The sequence below is a fragment of the Rhinolophus ferrumequinum genome, chromosome 22 (assembly GCF_004115265.2).
Source record: "Rhinolophus ferrumequinum isolate MPI-CBG mRhiFer1 chromosome 22, mRhiFer1_v1.p, whole genome shotgun sequence".
Taxonomy (NCBI): Eukaryota; Metazoa; Chordata; class Mammalia; order Chiroptera; family Rhinolophidae; genus Rhinolophus; species Rhinolophus ferrumequinum.
In genome coordinates, this window is record NC_046305.1 from 49192485 (window position 1) to 49214850 (window position 22366).

At 38.1% G+C, this 22366-nt stretch overlaps 1 protein-coding gene across 1 annotated transcript; it reads right to left on the bottom strand.

Moving 5' to 3' along the window:
• Positions 1–245: 245 nt before the first annotated feature.
• Positions 246–18578, bottom strand: SEC22B (SEC22 homolog B, vesicle trafficking protein). The gene is made up of 5 exons (XM_033093718.1): positions 18346–18578; positions 11821–11930; positions 9019–9179; positions 6914–7060; positions 246–2229 (listed from the first exon to the last, which is right to left on the bottom strand). The coding sequence occupies exons 1-5, from the start codon at positions 18418–18420 to the stop codon at positions 2075–2077; spliced, it is 648 nt and encodes a 215-aa protein (XP_032949609.1). The 5' UTR covers positions 18421–18578; the 3' UTR covers positions 246–2074.
• Between the last annotated feature and the right edge of the window lie 3788 nt (positions 18579–22366).

Genomic DNA, 22366 nt, shown 5'->3' on the forward strand with positions numbered 1-22366 from the left:
TTGCTGATACATTTCATTTAGTCAGATCTTCCCTTCCCTCTACCTCTAATAAAGAACAGAAGTAGGAGCTGTATTATGAGTCTTTTCTCTCATTTTCCTACCATTGTAATCTTAAACCACTTTCTTAGTCCTTTGTTCATCATCCCATACCCCATGCTTCTCGTTTTATAATTAACCCATGAGGTTAGGTAGAAGTGTACCTAGGATACGTGTACATAAATAAACTAGATAACAAAACTCCACACTGAAGGGAACATTCTAGAAGTATTTATTTCACTGCTGACCACATGGTTACAGCATGCAACTCTCAACAACGAGCTGCCACTCCCCACGCCTATAGAAGCACCAAATGCTATGGTGCCACTAGTTAGGTTTTCAGCCTTTCAAAGCCTTCTATTATCAACATCATTACTCAGGGACCAGTCTTTTAGGGACTTAAAAGCACTTATTCTCTATACAAAGTCACTTCATATTGCATGCACAAAATGCCAATTAGCAGATTTGGGTTCAAAATGAAAAGAAAAAAAATTTATTCTAGTTTTGTAAATCATCAGGAATAGAATAAGCATTTCTCCTTGCCTTGTTATAAGGAAATAGAATTTTTCCCCCTCTATCAGCAATCAGAATGGTAGTTTTGATGACCCCACAGAGATATAAAATCGCTCACTGGTTAACTGGCTTTCCAAAGATGTTAAGAAGTAAGAAGTTGGCTCATTTTCCTGTACAATTTAAAGAAATATTTGCAGTATATATAGGAGTTATAGGTTATATTGCAGACCCTTGTGACAATTTTTAAAAGGCCTATTCTCCCATTTAAAAAATTCTATCTCAGAAGGTAAAAGGAAATCCCCATTATCCCTGAGCAAAAAAGGGAAAAATCATAGGTACTTTTATTTGTTAACAGAAGCCACTGTAAATGAGTCCTCTATCTTTAGAACATTCTCAGAGAATTTATATAAACAGAAGCAGGTGTGAGGTGCTCTCAGAGACTTTCTCAGATAAATGTATTTAGTAGTTTGAATAGTCACACTTCAAACACCTAAATTTAATTAACTACACAGCTGAACAGTCTCCGTTTTGAAATTTGAGACTATCGTGAGAGGATGCTTATGGGACATGAAACTACTGGGCACAGAAGAATTTAAAAAAATGTTAGCAAACTGTGGCAGGAGGAAGAGACAGTGGGGACAACTGTAGTGTAGAAAGTGAGAAAGGGGCAGGACAAAGCTATACTTACAAGCTGAGTCTTTCTTCTCCTAAGTCAGGGGCCTCTGGCTAACCGTATGCTATACTCACTCTTTAGTTAATATAAACCAGATGCTGAAAAATAAAATTCAGAATGTCCCAAAGTAATTTATGTCTTTTAAGGAATAAGTAACAGAAAACATTTTAGCTTCTTAATCAAGGAGTGCTATAATAGAATTTCAAGGCATCTTAATACAATTCATTTAACCCTAAAGCAATTGTGCAATAAGCAAAATATAAAAGGAAAACGACAAAGGTTAACTTCCTGTAGGGGCCAACAGACACGATCTTTGCAGCACAGCAAAGAACCTTCACATATTGGAGTCTTGTTTCACAGGCCATCAAAAACTCAGGTTACTGAAAATCACAAATGTCACCGACAAAAGGAATGTTGATTATATAGAGTCAAACACACTTCCCAAAGGGCTGCCTTCTCTGAAGGAATTTCAAACTGTTGCTTCTACAGGTTGTTTAACCCAAATCTCACTGATGGCTCCGTTAGAGAATGAGAATGCCCCAGTCAGTGCTGTTTTGAAAATGTAAAACACTGGGAGGGAAAAAACAAAATAAAACAATCTACTGTTCCCTAACATACATGGCTTAGCACCCTGAGAAAGCCTCTGCCCCCAAAAAGAGGCTTTCTACATAGGGTTAAGCTTTATTAAATGAGGTGTAACCTTTCATTTTCAGGATATGTCTTTTCTTGCAAGGTCTTAAGAGGCAGAAATGCCACTTGGATTCTAATACATGTCTCTGTGAGCTCAGTTTCCTGAAAACATACACCTGCCGGGTTCTAGGTTCTCCTTTGCCAGTGACTGCATTCACTATTTCACAGCCACCAGAATCGCACGTACACTATTAACATGATGAAAAATACAGCCACGGCTGCAAGTTTGGCGTAAGTGGAACGCATGTTCAAGTACTTGGCATCCTGGCGGTATTTCTTAGACAGACTGGACAAATTGTTAGCCTTCGAATCCAATGCTGTCAAAGAGGAAAAACAGAAAACATTCATTAGTCCCCTGGAAGTATTTTATCAGATGTAGTAAGCATATAAATAACCCAAATGAGTGGCACTATACCAAACAATCATGAAGCCTAAATTATCATTTTTATTTTAAGGGTAAGGTTGCATGTACTGAATAATTCATGATCCTGAAGTGCTGTATAATCTAAAATGCATTTAAAAATGATCACACCAAATTATGTTCCAGTTCTTGAGGCTCTGTAGTGAGGTGGTTAGGAGTGCAGGCTCTGGCCTCAGAGTCTTTGGTTCAAAGCTCAGGGGCACCAGCCCTGAGACGGTGGTCAACTCAGCCTCTCTAAAGTGCCAGTTTCTTCATCTATAAAATGGGGATAATAACACCAACTACATCAGGGGACTACATGAGAATGCCTGTCACGTGAGCACAAGGCCAGTTATGGGAAACATTTAAGAAACATGAGCTGACATTAATCCTCTTCATAATCCTTCAATGGTCTATATCACATTCTCTCATACTTTGAAAAATAATCCATGTAAAATAAGACTCAAGTAACCAGAAAATTCAATGACCCAGACACTGAGTAGTAAGCAGTATCTCTATGGTGACTGCTGCCAAATTTCTAAGATTCTTCACACAGTAGAGGCTATTATATTATCAAGCTAAAGTTATCAGAAATTATATTTCAACAGACATAGGAAAGTTGTAACTAAAATACAATGGCAGGTGCTAGAAAACCACCAATATCTACTCAATTAAGCTTTTTAGAACCTTAGTTTTCTTTTTCTACAAGGACATCTGTAATATCATTATCTTCTAATTGTTAACTGAGCACTGAGAGAAATAGCCAGATAGATACGGGTAGGCTGGACTAAAATATATGGCCTATTTTAATAATAAAAACAAATTCTCAGTTTGACATAAATGAATTCTGATCACACTTTTTACTTCTTTCAATTTTTGAAAAACTATGTTGCAATCTGAATTTGTTTGTTCTTCCTTGGGGAATGCTTTTGGAATATTTGAAGTTGCCTAACAGTGACGGATTTGGATTGAGAAATGTGGCATTTCTTAATAAGACAGGCATGACAACAACTTCTAAATTAGCAACTTGTCCTGTGAGTGAGAAAAACACCTAGTCATGTAAAAAAACAGTTAGGGGATGAGAAATAACCATGACAATGCTGGGAGGAATCTTTCTAGCCAGTCTACTAGAGCATATAATCCACTGGACAGAGGTTTTCAACTACTGGTTATTGTTATATCTCCAGTGCCCAGCTCAGGGTCTGGCATATAGTCAAGTGCTCAATCAACAAATATTTGCTAACTGAATCTAAATCTGCTTAGAATAATTGGGCAGGGGAACATGTATTAGGTCCTATGAAATAAGTAATAGTTAATTGAATTCCTTTCTATAGGAACATTTAGAAACACAGGATATCATAACGACAAAGCTACTGCTTGGAGAAGTCATTTAGCATATACTTATGTTATAGGCACTGTATAGGATAGAGGACAAAATGATGGTCAAAATGTACATGATCCCTGCATTTGTGAAATTTACAGTCTAGTACAGTGACACTTTTGAATTAAAAGACAAATCCCGTGGCTTAAAAGAAACAGATATATTTAGGCCATATAAAATTTGATCTTGCTGAAAGAACTCATACCAACTACTCTTGGGTCTTAAATACAAAGTAGATTAGCTATCACACTTTAAAAATTAGAAAGAAAAGAAGCCATAAAAGATGGATTCTTTTTCTGAAGCAGCTTAAAGAGGAAGAACACATTTTTTGAAGTAGGCTAATCTTTTCACTGTCCTTCAAATATACTCTGTTCAGATAGGCTTTTTCTTCTTAAAATCCCACTCTTCACTCCTTCCTATCAAATTTCAAGAAATTGTTCCTGTTCATTTCACATTTATCTATTTCCTGTAACATTTTTATAGCTCTCAATGTCTAGATATCGATTTAAAACTATCATACACTAAAATGGACAAAGACTCCATGGGCTAACAATTCTGCCAGGCACTAGCAGTGTGACTTTATTTAGTAAGCGACTTAACTTTTGTGATCTCTGCTTTTCTGTAAAACTGGTTTGGTATCACCCACTTCCCAGGGATTACTCTAAAGAGTAAGATGTATATAAACTCCCCCTACCACATTGCGCAGCACAAAGAAAGCGTTCAATTGATATTTGTTCCCTTATACCATCTATAAATTATTCTGTAACAATGGGTCTTATCTTCCCAATCAGATAAAGTTACTTGAGGGTAGAAATGTACTTTTTTTCAATCAGTATATCAGCTTTGTAGTAACCAACAAAGCGTTAGGAGAATTTACACAGTTGATAGACTGACCAATATATAAATTTTGGATTTAAAAAAATTCCTGTGCTGGTCTACTTTATCCCAGGTAGAAACTGTAAGTCTGTTATGATGGAAATTTACGCAGTCACTCACCCCAAATTTGATGTTGAAAGACTGTGAAGCTATATGCTGGGACAACTACTGACTACTTATAGGTTAAAATGTGCAGTATATTATAAAGGCAAACCTATTTATTCATGAATATGTAGCAAGACTGAATTTGAGAAATATTCATTAAGGCTTCTACTTGTGATCATTACTGCGACAGAAATAAAAGAAGTGTAACAAAAAGACATGAAACATTAATCACTACCTTTAAAGAATATATGCCACATTAAACACTTAGGTAACATTAGGTAATAACATATATTTTGGAGTAAATTAGGTAAATAAGCACACACACACATATTTACACAGGCACCCCCGTTATGTGCTAAAAACCACATGGAGCTAAGTGGTTTACGAGTTTAAAGGACACAAGAGATTAATGTGATGTGGGCTGTAAGGATCAGAGTGACAGATTTTATCTAGATTTTCAAGAACAGGTCCAAGACGGTGAGAAGTGGCCCTAACTGAGCCAGAATATTTGAACTAGGGAGAATGAGAGCCATTTGTAATCTCCTTATCTTCCATTATAGAAAACACAATGCCTGGCGTGTTACAAGTACTCACTAATAATGACTGAATAGACCAGACCAGATCTTATCTTGCAGTCAGAGGTTTTAAAAGTTTTTCAGCAGAGGAATTTGTGCTGAAAGTGGCATTTTATAACATTTGCAAGTGGCTACTCAGGAAACCACTACAATTGATGATTTCCTCTCATTCTTCTTTTCATTTCCCTTAACTTTTGTGTTTCTGTAAATATGTACTTACTTAATTTTGTAGTAATCTTGGAAACAGTAATTGCTTCTGATATGGAACGAGATACACTGTGCCAACTCAACAAAAACTAATCATGCGAGGAAAACACACATAGAAGGTGTAATCAACAAATAGGGGAATGTTTAAATTTTTAAAAAAATGTATTACAGTAAAAGACACATTGCCATTAATCCCCCCCAAAATACTATTCCTCGCTTTGAAAACACTTATCCCATCGGTTCTTGCCACTTTCTGAAGCAGTTCTAGAAGTCCTCTTTCGTGAGTGTCTTTAGTTGTGCTGTCATGGCTGCCTTGATGTCCTGAATAGATTCAAAACGTTTACCTTTCATGGTCATTTTGACTTTGGGGAAGAGCCAGAAATCACACGGTGCCAGATCTGGTAAATATAGCAGATGAGGACACACGTAATGTTTTTATTTGACAGAAACTGCCGTACCAGAAACAATGTGGGACACAGAGCCTTCCTATTGCGATCACAAAATATGGTGAATGCTGCTGCTGGGTGCCATCCAACGGAAAGGCAGGGATCTTCAATACAGGAAGCGGCGTGTCGAACCTTACCATGTTTCCCTGAAAAGAAGACCTAGCCAGACCATCAGCTCTAATGCGTCTTTTGGAGCAAATATTAATGTAAGATCCGGTCTTATATTAAAATAAGACCCGGTCTATATTATCTTATATTATATTATTAATTAGATTAGATTAGATTAGATTAGACTGGGTCTTCTATTATATTAAAGTAAGACTGGGTCTTATGTTAATTTTTGCTCCAAAAGATGCATTAGAGCTGATGGTCCGGCTAGGTCTTATTTTCGGGGAAACACAGTAGTAAGAGTGTGTGACAAGTTTCAACTTGTTCGGTGCAGTCAGTCGGGTGTGAGGTACGGTTGAGTGAAGGTGTGTTTTAAAGTGTGCCGTAAATCATCCTCCATCATGACAATGCTCCGTGTCACACATCACTTCTAGTATACGGCAATTTCTGTCAAATAAAAACATTACAGTGGGTCCTCATTTACCTTATTCACCAGATCTGGTACCATGCGATTTCTGGCTCTTCCCCAAAGTCAAAATGATTCAGGACATTGAGGCAGCTATGACAGCACAACTAAAGACACTCACAAAAGAGGACTTCCAGAACTGCTTCAGAAAGTGGCAAGAACAATGGGATAAGTGTGTTTGAAGTGAGGGGTAGTATTTTGAGGGGGATTAATGGCAATGTGTCCTTTACTATAATAAATTTTTAAAAATTTACACATTCACTGTATTGTTTGATCACACCTCATGTTGGAAGCTTTGTAATGTAATCTGTTTCTGAGAGGTGAATTCTTAACAGTGATTGATAGAACCTGATGACATAGAAGGTACCCCCAAAGAAGCTATCCTTGCTTATGAAACGAGACCCCTTCTTCCTAAGGCTTGCGTTGCATTTAGATACCTGAGAGCGCTTCCCCTCGTTGTAACACCTCTTCAATGTTGGCCACCATGATCCTCTGGACGTCTTGCAACTCAGTGTTGATGGAGCCTAGGTTTCTCCGAGCACGACTGTCGATGTAGAGCTTCTTGGTTTTCTGGATGTAGGTATCTAAAAGGATGAAGAAAACGATCATTAACTTGTTTCATGTCCATCAAAGTACTGAAGTAGGGAACAGGAAGTTCTGAGTTTGGTCCTGGATCACAACTATCCATGGTTAGCTACACTGCTGAAGGAGTGTAGTATCAAGATTTGAGTTTTGATTTCTTCACTTGTAAAATGTAAAGATATAATTAGATGATCATTCAGGAGAAATGCGCTTTGCACACCTTCAATTTAGAAGTAACTGCTATCAGGATCCCTAGAGAAATTAAGACCCACTACATCAAGCCTTTCCTGAAAGCAGAAATTTTCAAACTGTAGTCCTTGGACCCTTAGGGTTTCATTAACTCTACTCATTCCCTGAAAAGGATGCTGACAACAACCTAGCATTTCTGTAGCCTCATATGGCAAAAGAGTCACTCTATCATAATAAGTTGAAAAAATTGTCTTCAAGTATTTTCTTTAACATATAATACATTCCCAATTTCACTGTGTTCATAAATTTCAGGTAAAGCAAACATGTGATACAAAATTTCCCCAAATACCACTATAAAACTGCACTCTCCTTCATGTTTAGTCCATGTCTATATTTCTCAGAACTGTAAGAAGAATGACTTATTATTAAAAATCACATTCTTAACGTTTGGCAAAAAATCTTAAGTTACCTGTGCTGGATACCCTTCATTTGCCTCTTTAGGTCTCCTCTCCATCCTTCTGCACCCTGTTTTTGCCCTGGGAAGCTGACCTGAAGGGATTCCATTAGTGGGCTCCTTGCCCTCTAGCTTCCAGTTAGTTTCTGTCAATGGGGGAGCCCCCAGAGTAGGGAAGAAGAGAGAACAGCGACATCAGGGTATTTGTTCCCCTAACTTCTCCCTGAGAAGTCTCTTTGGGCTGGCAGTATCCCTCCCTAAAAGTTACTGCTCAAGTTGGCCTTCTCTGTAAATTTTCTCCTTCCCCGTTCCAGAAACTGCTCCTTTCTCTCATCTCTTCAGGCCCAGGGATGGTAACAATTACCGTGTTACGGTCTCGGTACCTGTGGTTCACCTATAACCTGTTCATATCTTTGTATATAATCCTTTAAGCTAACTTGAGTGTACCAACTATTTCGTGTATGACCTTGACAATAGTCTTATTTTTTTTTTCTTGGGTTTACTGGACCACTATTGTCTGCAAAAGTAAAAATTGAAAAACAGGGCATTAAAAAAAAATTAGCACTTGGAGAGTTTACACTTATGAAACACTGGCGTGTTTTGCTAATTTTTCTTTATTTCTAAAAAGCGAGACGACCTACTTATCTGGCAAACTTTAAACACTTCAGAAACTCAGAGATCGTGAAAACCAATTTCTTCTTTTAACTAAAAATGTCAGTGATGTAGTCTGATCATAGTTGTTTTTACTTCCTCTACTTACTGTACTGAGGACATTTCCTTTGATCTATTGCCATTAGATACTTCAACAGGTCTGACCATTGAGGCGTCTTTCTATAAATCTTGTACAAATCTGGACACCATAGTCTTCATGTAGTAAATGTCACCCCCCCCCAAGACCACATATCTTTTAGTACTTTTAAAAAAAATATTATTTTCCTAAAAGAAACTAAACACCATTCTTTCTCATTTCCAAATAATGAGGCTTACTGTGAATATGTGGTGTGGTATGTGTGTGTTGGGGAAAAGAAAAACTCAGTTATTACATGTCAATCAAGCAGACCTTTAGACACAGTTTTTGACCCTAATGAAGAATTAAAACAAATAACAGAAAAGGGCAAAGGGCAAGAAGTTCTATGGGGAAAAGATCAAAGGACCAGAGAAGGAAGCCTCATTCATTCAAAAGGACAAAAAGAGATGGAAGAGGCAGAATCCCAAACTTCAGTAAGTAAACATCAGTGAAATTGTGTCAAAATTTTATCAGTGTAACAAACAGCTTCTCCGTATTTTGTGATTGAGAGGTGAAGAGCAAAAACTTACCAAACTCAATAAAGGAATAGGGTCTAGACACAGTGGGCACCTTCTTCCCATGCTGTTCATCAAACTCTGAGTGTAAATCTTCTAGGTAGGCAAAAGCCAACTTCTTAGGGAAGGCGGCTTCACACAAAACCAAGTAACACACCCCTTGCTCAATAATGTAGCTGGAGAGACAAAAAAGCAAGAAATGGTTGTAGAGTAACAATACCTCCAACAATGTGAAGCAGCTTCTCTCGGTGGCATACAAACTTGAAAACATTCCAACCTAAGCCGTTTGAGGCTAACTGAATCAGAAAGCCAATTTCAAACCACAAATTCTTGGAGTCAGAAAGCAAATACCTTCCCATTATTAGGAGTCCATTTCCAAAGGAGTATTTAGACATGTTTATTAAAATTGTTTATTTATTACATAATTCTTCAACTAAAGTATCTTAACACCTAAGACTTTTTCTGGAAAATTCCACCCATCCTTTGATTATGTATGACAAACTAGTTAGTATACACATATTTAAACTCCTTCCAGCTGTAAGAAAAACAGCGAAACTGAAAATTTTTTTCAGTTTCACATGTTTTGTGGACACCCAACAGTTGAAAGTTAATGCCACAATATTTACTGGGCACAGAAAAGAATGACCTCAGGACTAGTAACACCCCCTAATTTCTAGGGTAGAACAACTCCGTATCAACTGGAAACTATCCAGTCACAGAACCGACTTCCTCTTGTGAGAGTGAGCTCCTGGGTATTCTGGAAGGGGCTACATGATTCCACATCTGAAATATTCTTGGAAAGAGGTTAGGTTACACAGTGGTTTTCAAATGTCTTTGTAGCCACAGTACTCTATTTCAGCAAAAATTACATTCAGAACAATCAATATAAATAGCAAATAAAATCAGAAGTTCACTCGTTTAAGTAGGAGTTCAAGGGCCCAAAGCGTTACACATACCCCCGGCCCTGCCCTTTCTCCATGCCTCCTAAGGCATCCTAGAAATCCATAGTGTGTATAGTCTATTATAGGGTCTCTCAGGCCCTTTAAAATAATGATGATGATGACGATGGTGGTAATACTGTTGCCCTATCTCCTCCTTGCGCACCCGAATTAACTGGTCTCCTTGCCTTCAGTCTAGACCATCTTCTAAACCACCAGTTTTATTCCTAAAGTGTAAATACAACCATATTATTCTGCTTAAAAATTCTAGCGGTTCCCTAATACCTAGAAAACAAAATCACATCCCTTGGTACAGCATTTGCAGCCCTCCAAGACAAGTGTAGCCTCATTCCATCATATATCCTAACACACCAATGACATGCTGTTCTCCCACAAGCTAGGTTCCTTCATGTCCTCGTGGACTTCTACTTAGATTGTATTTTCTAATTGTCATATTCTTTGATGTAACTGGAGAAACCTTGTTAATTTTCACATGCTCAATTCTACTATAATTTTTTTCTGTGAAATTTCTCTGTATTCTCCCTCCCTCTCTCCCCTTTCTTCAAACTGATTCCCTACAGTAGGGAATTTATTGCTTCCTTCTTTCTGTCCCCAAAGTATCTCAGTTATATCCCAATGATGGCATTTCTTGCCCTACGGTTTTCTAGTATAGTTGTTTGCATATGTGTCTCTCTGCTAATGAAAGTATGAGCTCATTAAAAGCTATGGACATAGAAGACAGGACTTAATACATGGTCTGGCAAAGAATAAATCTTTCAGAAATTAACTCCTGGATGGAAATAAAGGATGAGATAAGATTATAAAGGTCCTAAAGGAACCAAGCAAAAGAAAATCTCTTTTCAATTCCATGAGAACTTTCCTAGGTCTTTTGTTCCTAACCCATGGCAGAGAGAAAGATACTATATAATTAAGTGCCTATCATGTTTTTTGATGTTAAAAATTAAATTTATAAAAAATGTTTAATATACTGTGCAAATTACTACCTTAGGAAACTTAATATCCACTACCTTCTTAACCAACTGGCCAAGGTTTTTGTTTTGGTTTTGTACACTTGTTTGCTTGTTTTTGATGGGTGGAGGGTTTTGTTTTTTTCCCCTTTTAAGTTAAACACAGCAGGTTGCTCCCAGGTCTGTATTATCTCAGTATCTGAGTTCTAGAATAGCAAGGTTATTCAACTAATCCTTTTTTAATTTCCCTCTGATCTTCTTGTCCTTTCTCTTTTTTTTTATCACCTTCAAGCTTGACATGTATTAAACATTAATACCAATTATTTGTGGATAATTTGAAGTCCATTAAGTCCTTTTGATCCCTCTCTCAGCTGGATGCATTATCTATAACTACTGATTGAGCTGCTCTTCAATTATCTTTTACAAGTTCCTTTTTTTCTAAATAATAACTAACACTTATTGATTCTTCTGTATGTGCCAGGCAAGATGTTAAGAGATACACATGGATTCCCTCATTATCCTCACAAAATTATGATTATTGTCCCTATTTTGTAAAGGAAACTGAGGCCTGGAGAGGTATATGTGAGTTCTTCAAGGTTACGTTGTTAGTAAATGTTTGAGCAAATGTATTAACCTACAAGTGTCTGACTCCAAGAAGCTCCTAAAGCAAAAAGTTATGTCATTGCGTGACGGGTACAGCATTTACTAGACACAGGGTAACAGGTTACATTATTGTATGCAAGTTGAATAAACAAACCAAGATTTTCATTTTGCAGAATTAGAGCCAGAGAAGTTGTTTCCCTTAAAGTCACCTTTACTTTTAAAAAACTGTTACCATTCTCATCAAGTGTTACTTACATTTACTATATGTCATACTTAGATGATCACAAAGAAATCAGCATTATACTCACTGAAAACTCATGGCACCAGCTTCCAAGGTACATCTGGTTGGGGACTGTTCATTCAACTTTCGGAAGAGCTGCTTAGCCTGACTCTGGTACTGCTGCAGGTCTCGGCCAGACTGAAAGAAGACACCTTCCTTTTAGGAATTTTGCACGAAAATAACACTGCGTGAATTAGTGAGAAGCATCCGATTATGAGGACACTATGTGAATAAGGTCCTTCACTTACAAGTTAGTAAGATTCATTTTAACAAACAAACAAAGGCCTACTTTTAGAACAAAAAGAAAGAAGAAACTCTTAGTTCTTTTAAGAGAATCACACTAGTTATCTGCAAAGAAGCAAAAGTATATTTTTCAACCATATTTAAGGCACTCTTAACTTTCAACCCAAGGTGCTTCCTGTTAGGTCAGTGCCTCCTCCTAACCCATTTCACTGGCACAGAACTACACGTGTTCTATACTCAGGAGAAAATCCCGGAAACAAGTGATGAATCTCATTGTTACGCTGGAATATCAAGCAAATTCTTCCACAAAGTATCACAGTATTGAGCATTTCGGCAAAACTAAATGTGTTCACCCATGACTGCAAATTATTACGATCACTGTACCTGCAAGTAGGTAGAAACAAACAAGAATAAGGACAAAGATTGGGAAATCAAGATAGCCTCTACTGAATAAATCTACTTGGTTCCCAAGTTTGGACAGCAAAAGTCTAGGTAGCAAAGGATATGTGCATACCAAAATGAAAATAATATTCAGATACTAGAATTACAGGTAATATTTCCCTGAACAATTTATAAATGATTCTACAATTTTGTTTTTTTAAAAAAGGAAAAACGTGTACTGGGGGGAAATAACAGTGTTATCAAAAGGAGAAAAATCACACCTCACTAATGTACTAGACCCAGGAGGGAAAAGCAGTACGTGAAGAATGGGAAGTAAATATACATTATTTATTCACCTACATACTGGGAGAAAAATAATTTGCCATGGGATGGGAAGGAATTATTTTATTTTTGGATTATTTATTTTGGTTTGAATGACAGAATATAGTTTCCCCTTGATAGATGTCTAATAAGTACATGTTTAAATAGAAAAGTGTTCATATAAGGTTCGCCCAGGGACTGGATCTGAGATCTAACTTTGAGAACATGCAAAGTGAAATCTTAAAATTCTAGATAGTGAACCGCTGAGCTAAGACTAAAGACAAGGAAGCAGTAATAAAACTGTGTAAGTGGCAGATAAGCAATGTACAAGTATAGGTTTCTAAGCTATATTTAAAACGGTGAACTGGAAGGGCAAACCAAATCCACAATGAGATATCACCTCACACCAGTTAGAATGGCTATTATCAAAAAGACAAGAAATAACAAGTGTTGGCGAGGATGAGGAGAAAAGGGAACCCTTTTTTCCCCCTATTGTTGGTAGGAATGGAAATTGGTGCAGCCATTATGGAAAACAGTATGGAGGTTCCTCAAAAAATTAAAAATAGAACTACCATATGATCCATCAATTCCACTTCTGTGTATTTATCCGAAGAAAACAAAAACAGTAATTTGAAAAGATATATGCACCCCTATAGTCACTGCAGCATTATTTACAATAGCAAAGATATGGGAACAATCTAAGTGTCCATCAATGGACGAATGGATAAAGATGTGGTATATATACACAGCTATTAAAAAAATGGAATCTTACCATTTGCGACATCGTGGATGGACCTTGGGGGCATTACACTAAGTGAAATAAGTCAGAGAGACAAATACCATGTGACCTCACTTACATATGAAATCTAAAAAACAAAACAAATAAAAACAAAACAAAAAAACAAGCTCATAGATGCAGTGAACAGATTGGTGGTTGCCAGAGGGAAGGGGATTGCGGGGGTGAAATGGGTGAATGTGGTCAAAAGGTACACGCTTCCGGTTATAAAATAAATGTCATAGGGATATAAATGTACAGCCTGGTGACTATAGTTAATAATACTGTATTGCATATTTGGAGATTGCTAAGAGAGTAAATGTTAAATGTTGTCAATACAAGAAAAAAATAGAAAACAACTTGTAATTATGTGTGGTGAAAGATGGTTAACTAGACTTATTGAAGTGACCATTTCACAGTGTACACAAATACTGAACCATTATGTTGTACACCTAAAGCTAATGTACTGTTATATGTCAATGTCACCTCAATAAAAAAACTCAAATAAAAATAAAATGCTAAACTGAAAATTTAAATATGAATAATGAAGTAAATAAGTGTGAAGTGAAGCAGGGGAGTTAGAGACCATTAGAAGTGTTGGTTTGTATACTTATTCAGTGCTGTCCTTACGGCAATGATTTATTATAATGCTGTTCACTTGAGAAATATTTCTATAACAATACATATATATATACACACACATTTGTGTGTGTGTATATATGTATATATAGTTTTATATGTTAATAATACTTTAAAATAATTAACATTATATTACCATTATCATATTAAACAATATTGCTTATAGATGTATTGTTTTCCATCACTGGTCAGCCAGTAAAGGAGAGTGAATACTATCACATGCTTAGAACTAGTGAACAATATCCTACGTTCCTAAATTTGAACAGTACTTGCCATTATGTGTCATTTGGAAGAGTTCTGATCCTACAACAACCGATAAAAGGAATGTAAGTAAAGTTTGAAATGCGACTAAAGTGCCAAGAAATAATATCAACATAAGATTAATGATTTTCAACCTTGGCTTCACACTAGAATCATCTGGAGATCTTTAAAAAAAAAAAAAAAGAAACTACTCATGTCCAATCTCCACCCTTAAACCAATTAAATCATAGAACTCATACGTTGCCATTTTAAACATAACCACAGCCTCCGATGTTAAGCATAAGTTTTCTGACAGCTCCAGGCAGGTGAGCATCTTAAAGTTTACTTTATAATTGAGAGGTCCACTTGCCCAAGGAGGTGGAGCCATCAAGAAAAGCAGCTAGGATTTGAACCCAAGCAGTCTGGCCCTGGAGCTCTGCTCCTAAGCATGCTGTACCGGCTCTACAAGAAAACTGCTTCAGTGCTAGCAGGTCCACCTTCGGGGTGTCTTACCATTGGACATTAAATCTAATGCATAGGAAATACTCCCAAAGCCACGTGGCCCTCTGATCTAGATCTCACAAAACAACATAATCACTGCTTTACAGATAAACCCTCAGTGTGCTGCCACGATTAAAGTCACAAAGGATCTGCCAGTCTACTTAAAAATAGTTAGAGAAGATGTCCTAATTGTTTCCTACTTCATCCAGAACAGGCTTGAACCTTGTATACACTGGAACAGAAAGATACCCGCTAGTAAATCAATAATGAGGAGGATGGGACTGTCTGGACAAATTAATGTAATGAATTGAAATGAATTTGCAGTCACCCAGTAGCGTATTTAGGATTTGGTTCTGTATATAATATAGTAAGTACAGGGTAGTCATTTGCCACGCAACCACAATTTTTATTGCTGTCACCTAGGACTGCTGAACTACCGTGTTTCCCTGAAAATAAGACCTACCCCGAAAATAAGCCCCAGTTAAGATTGTCAGCCAGCCAGACACATTTAGTACGTTATGATGATGTTCCAGAAGAAGATGACATGACTATATTTGAATAAATGTAGATTGTTGTACATGAAAAAAATAAGACATCCCCTGAAAATACACCATAATGCGTCTTTTGGAGCAAAAATTAATATAAGACCCGGTCTTATTTTCAGGGAAACACGGTAGTTATATTAAATGCTGTGCCATCTTTAGCCTTTACAAGAATGTTTAGCTAAACTCTTATCATTTTTAAACCCCTATTGAACTCAGCTGGTCAAAGGCCAGCAGTAAGGCCTTTTCCTCTAAAAGCAATTACAGTAAGGTGATTAATCAGACCTCAATGGTGGGGGAAGTTTCACTGTAAATAGCCTATCTGCATTTGTGGAGTTCCCTGCTGTCAGCTAGGTTAGCTCTGTGTCCTCAAGTCCACAGAGCTGGGGCAAAATTAAAGAGAAGAGAATATGGTTCGTTTTGAGGTAGAACAGAAAGGTAGATGAAGAAATTGCAAACATCTGAAAAGAGGAAACAGCAGAAAGGAAGAAAAAAATAGATTATTAGTAAGAGCATCTAGGTTTGAAGAGGTAAGTTCATCTCTACCTGCCCTAGGCCTACCTACCTTCCTAGTTAAGCAGGGAGGAAACAGTGCATATGATACTCTGCCTATATCATTTTTTTATTTGACTTTCTATTGTATTATCTGAATAACCAATCATCTCCAGTTACAAGGCAGCTCGTACACGAACTAGCACAGTAACTACCTAAAATACGATATCTATTATCAGTATAAACAACTGAAAAAGTACATTGAATTATTTGGCCTGAACAATGAAGGCACTTAACTATAAAACTATTTGGTCGTGATATCCAGTAGTGCTACTGACATAACAGTACCTATTAGTATGAAAATTGAATGAAATCACGTACTTCAGAGGATTAGCACAATACAGTGCTCGATATGTAGCAGGCACTCTAGAAATGTTCTATATACTATTGCAATAGTAACAATAAGCCTAGAATTGATATTTTTGTAACTTTTAAAGGTTTAGGACTTTATCATTCAAAGTCAACATTTCTAAAGGAAATCACCATGGAATTACAATCACAAACATATTTTTGTGTCAAGTTCCTTTCCTTGGCAATTAAATAAAGCAATCCATCTTGGTAGACCAATACCTAATTTGGAATTAAATTAAGAAACACACAATAATATGTCAATTAATTTTTCAACAAAGTAGCAAGTCAGAGAATAAGGGCTTACTAATATTAAGTAGACAACAAATCTACTTTGTATTCTTTGCCCACATTGGAATTCAACGCAATTAGGAAATTGACCAGATTTCTCCGCCCTTTAGGAAAACTATTTCTCAGTCAAATGACACACCCTGAAGGAAAATTTCCCCATACCATCTCCCTTCTTCAAATCATGCTCCTGCATTCATTTTAACACTTTTACTCCTTCTGCAGAGTGGTTCTAGAAAATTCTTCACAAATTGGAAGAGAGAAAAGCATTTCACAATTGAAAATTCAAGGCATGCTGTTTTTTCATTTTATATCACTGTTTAAACTTTTATTGAATGAATAAAAAACATTTCACTTGTCATGACCGGCAACTTCATAATCTGTGTCACTGTTCTTCCAAAACTGAAAGTAAACATATTTCCATATCAAACCTAAAAAGGCATATAACCAAAGAATTTTCACTATTTCTAGATGCAACTGTGAGTTTAGATGTCATTTCTTCTTAGAAGACTTTCCTGACCTCCGAAAATCAACTTAGATACCTTTTCCATGTTCAACCACAGACACTTCTTCCTCTTCCATAGCAGTTACACTACATTATAACTGATTGTTACTTATCTGGCTTTTCCACTAAACTGTAAACTCCATGAAAGTAGGAACTGTATCCTCTAATTCCCTGTATTAGCACCATGCTTGGCATATTAGATGTGCGTAATAAGCTTATTTTCATGAATATCTGAATGAAAAGTCCAAGAAAAATATATGCAAAATCATTTTTCTACAACTCATCGTTTTTTCAGGCCTTGAGTTATTTTTTTGTTTTGTTTTTGTTTTTAACTAGTTAGGTTGTATGAGAAAGTAAAATAAACATGATTAAGTTATAAAAATTTCATTCTCATCCTCTCTTCTTCAGGGACCTCCCCACCTTGCTCCAGAAACTTGTCTCACATCAGAAATTTCCCTTGTGGTTCTAAGGCACAAAGCAGCTCCCTTTCAAGATATCTGGAGTTGTTTTTTTAATAATCAATTTAATACATTTTTGGGCACCTACAAGCATAGAGCTGCTCTTGTAAAAGCTACGGGAAACACAAAGATGAACTAAGATCTGTCGTTTGCCTGCTAGGAAACTGTATTAAAAGACAAAGGCAAATAGTAAGATAAAGGTACAAAGCGTTAACAGGAATATAACACAGGGGTTATAATTCCAACAGCAGGAATTTATTGAAGGAGGTGGGAATTAGGGATAACCTTGAAAGAAGGTACTGCACTGAACTTCAAACAGATACCTATATGTGGCAATATTACCTCACCCACTTTCAAAAGATGCCAGCGAGCTAGGTCAAGGATCAGGTGCAAGAGTTGAAGGAGCTGATTTAACCCAGGAGCCGTCTGTCAACTTGATCAGCAACAAAAACGAGAAATCCTGAATTTTACCGAAGTCCCTAAAGAGTTGCAGGACACTGGGTGATCGCAACCAGCCGGACCTAGTCCGTCTCCAGACTTTTCTTTTGTTTTAGAAGAAACAGGTAACACCCAACTCTACCTCCGCTTTCAGGGCAGATTCCTTCTAACAGGTAATCTCTCCACTGTCAAAAGATCAACGAGCACTGCAGAGGGGTCGGGAGTCCTGGGAAGTCGCAAGGCTCTCCCGCGTCCCAAGAAGAAATCCGGTGTTGAGAGCACTCGGGCAGGGATTTGGGGTCGCGAGAACCTGATAGCTCACCTGTTCGTCCTCCTGCATCGAGGCGGCCAGCGGGAGCCCGTCCGCCACTCGGGCGATCATCGTGAGCAAGACCATCTTCACAGGCTACAGGGACCCAACACTGGCCCTCACCGCCGTCGGCGTCGTCCTGACTTCCTCCGCGGCTACAACAGTTACACCTCTCTTAGTTCCCCAAGGGCCAACTAGCTGCCTGCGTCTCTGCTTCCCGCTGAGGTGGCCGGAAACGAGCTTCAGAGCTTCCCACTACCGGTCCCCAGAATTGGCGTCCCACCGAGAATCGCAACTACCGAAACATCGGTTCCGCAGTCTTTCTTTCCACATTCAGAAACTTCCAAGGCCTCGGCTCGCTTTTCTGGATTTCGAGCTTCGAATAAACCTTGACCCTTGAGGGAGTGTGACATACAAACTGAAACAGAATTTTCTAGTTCCTGATACTTTTAAGTTTGGGGAGAGGGCTGGGAAGGATGGTGGGAGTTAATGGGTACTTAATTGAAGGGTATGTAAAAAACCTGTAAATCAGGCTACATATTTTCACAGTTTTCTATTTTCTATATTACATATTCTATACATAATATTTCTAGGCTGAGATTTTTGTCTGTTTTTTGTTTGCTTGCTTATTTGTTTTTGCTTGTTTGTTTATGCTGTATCCTGGGATCCTTAAACAGTTTCTGGTTAAATAATTTATGTATTTAATTTGTGAATAAATGACCAACTACAGGACCTCAGAAATCACCTAGGTCAGTCTCCCTTCCAAAAGCTGAGATCTCTGCTACATCTATCATGATAGGTAGGAGGATAACCTTGCTAGAACTTCCAGTAACTGGGCATTTCACTCCCTATTGAGCAACCTCTAGACAATTCCACCTGAGGAAGTATTACCATCTCTCCTTTGTTTGGTGTCCCCATCTCTAAAAAGGGAATATTATCTGCCTCTCATTTAAGCATAAGTTAAAGAGCTCATGGCTTTTGTTACCCTTTCTACAGCTCTACTGCTATTAGAAAACTAGTATTTCTGGCGAGGATTTTGGGAGGAATACCCAGTAAGACCTAATGATTGAGTTCACACAAAAGATGAAGGACTGGGATACAGATATGACAAACCGATGGCACATTTAACAGACAGTGATAAAGTGAAATAGAAGGCAATCCTTATGTATATGGGAGCCTAAATTGGTAAAATCATAATATCCTACATCTAGAATAGCCCACAGATATGACATGATCTAATTTCCCATCTTCCCACTCAACAAGGACATGCCTTCCACCATAGTCCCAAATGTTAATCATTCAGCTTCTGTTGGGACAATTCCAGTAATGAAGTATTACTAACACAAATATTTTAACTAAGTGTGCTGCTATGTGGATCAGAGAAGCAGAGAGAAAAGAATGTACCAGGAGCAGATTTGGAGCAAGAGTACCAGCTTCTTTCTAGTTCTTGGCTCTAGACTTGTCCCAAGGCCCATAAACATTCCTGCCCATGGATTCTATGAACCATCATTGTTTCCTTATAATAAATTCCCCATTTCTTTGCGTAGTTTCTGTTACTCACAAAAACAAACAAAAAAAATTAAGTAACAGAGGAATGCAGTTACCCTGGAGCAACACTTTTTTGAAACAAAAGCATTCATACTTGGACTCCTTACTTTTTTCTTCTTAGACACACTAGATGATTCTGACACCCTTTAGACCATAATTATTATTGCAGGGAAAGGACAGTGGTCTGCTTAGGTCACACAGCAGCCATCGGAAGGCCAGAGTTGTCTCTGTCTGAAACTGCCCAACACTTAGACCTCTGGATCTCTGGAATCTGAGTTGCTTTTGCTTTTGACTTGATCAGCACCATCACATTCACACCCAGGAGGTGCCTTTGAGCTCCTGCCCTTTGGTCCTTTGGGCAATACAGGACTGGGCAATAATGGCAAACACTGTGATCAAAATCTGGAAGGTACTCAACTTTTACGTTGAATGAAAAAGGGTATCAACAAACATTTTTTCAGAACTCTAGAATCTATAAAGCTTATGTATATCATTTGTCTGCCTGAAACCAGACAACAACACTGAAATGGCTCAAATCCAAGAATCTTGGAGCTTGTAAACATTGTACTAGAAAACCAAAAAAGGTAAACAGAAGCTTTGAATACCAGGGCTGCCAGCAAATTCTGAAAACTAATAAAAAACAAAACAAAAAAACGAGTAAAGCATTTATCTAAATCAACCTAAATGAAGCTGCTAAAACAGGATGAGACTTTCCATTAAAGCAGAGATTTTACAAGTGAGATCAAATAAATACTTAGAGGCTTGTGTCCACTTACTCTTAAATAATTCTTGAGTGCCTAATTATATTGCAGATACTGAGCTAGGTAATGAAAATGAATAAATAACAGTTCTAGCAACTTGTGGCCTGAATCGACCCCAAGACCAAACACTGTCGCCTAGGGGAAGAGATCGGCAAGTATAATAAACAGCAGCACCTGCTTGAATTACATGATTGCATAAACGGAAAAAGCTTTCTCAAAAGTAGATGATGCTCTTGGCAGACAAAAATAGACAGTCACTATATTTGGACTGATATCCAGCCATATGCACTAGTATGGCCGAAGCGGTTATTTAAAAATTGAAATGCTTTCTTTCGGATTAGTAAACAGCTGCTGCCCAGAGTAAACCTTCTTCAATCAACAGCTCCTAATCCCACGCAACGAGAAGTCTTCTGTTGTTGGCTACGCAGTTCATCTCGGTTTGGTTCTGATTGGTTACTTTCCTTGCCAGTCGGCTTCCAAAGCTCCTCCTCCCAGGTGGTCATTGGCTACTCCCTAGGACGGTCCCGCCCTCACGTTGGCGCCTGCCCGTCGGCTACGCTTCCAGTCGGCTGCGGGGGTCTAAACCCTGGCTGGGCTAAGAAGCAGCTCCCTGAGTACACGTGGTGACACGGTCTGTGCTGGTGGTTATTTTGAATTCTCATCCCTGACTAAACCTTCTTACAGTGTGAGCCCCGTGAAGGCAGGAGTTTATCTTGTTCGTTCTTGAATTCGCTCACAGACCTTACCTGTGTCTATCCACACAGTCGGTCCAGACATTGAAGTGAAAGTAAAGATTTGGGGAAGGAAGGAGGAGAAAAGAACAAGGTGCGCATTGTAAGTAATATGAAAGCCCCTATTTAAAATATTTACTGCTTTAGATAGCCTGCTTGAAATATCGAGCCTTAGCAAAGCTACTCCCTGCCTTCTAGAAGCTCCGTCATGTCTGTCCGGTTTCATTACTTTGTCCGGAAAGCCAGGCAGAGAGCAGCAGGCTCAGCTTGGAGTTTGGGATAGTGGGGGATGGGGATGACAAGATAGTTGGGGTAGTTTGGTAGCATCTAAATACTAACTTCTATCAGATTTCTTTCTTCCCCTACTAGCCTCTAAATCCTTTCAGAGCAGAAAAAGACAGTTATTCTCCAGTCTAAAATCCAGTACCTGGAACCTAACTAATTCTCAGTGCTTGTTGAATGAATGATGGAATGCATGGCGTGCTCATGGATTGAGACAATACTTCACTGGTTGTATACAGAACAGCTCACAGTGGTACAGTACTAAGTGAAGGCATATGCGTATCCGTCACCATTCCCTTTATCCAGTTAGGTATTCAAGGACTGTGGGCTAAGAAGAGCAGGTATTGGGTTATACAAAGGTGAACAAAAGAAAAATGTTTGCTGGTGGAGGTTATATTCTACCTGACTCTGTCTCTCTGCCATGATCCCTCAACCCATCTCTACCTCCATTGCTGTCCCACCCCTCAGTCTGAAATAACAAAAAGCCTTGAGTAGTGATTTTTTTTTTTCCTTTTAACCCTTAGTGTTTACCTAGTTTGTCCCTCAGACCTGCAGCCCTACTTCCTTTCTGTGGAGTCCAGGTGGATTGAGTTGTTCCGCAGCTCTTACAATTTCCTGATTTTTAGCTGCTGCTGTCTGAACAATCTCCACTGTCAGTTGGCTTCTTCCTCTCGTAGTCCTTCAGCTCCTGCTGCTTTATTGGACCCTCTC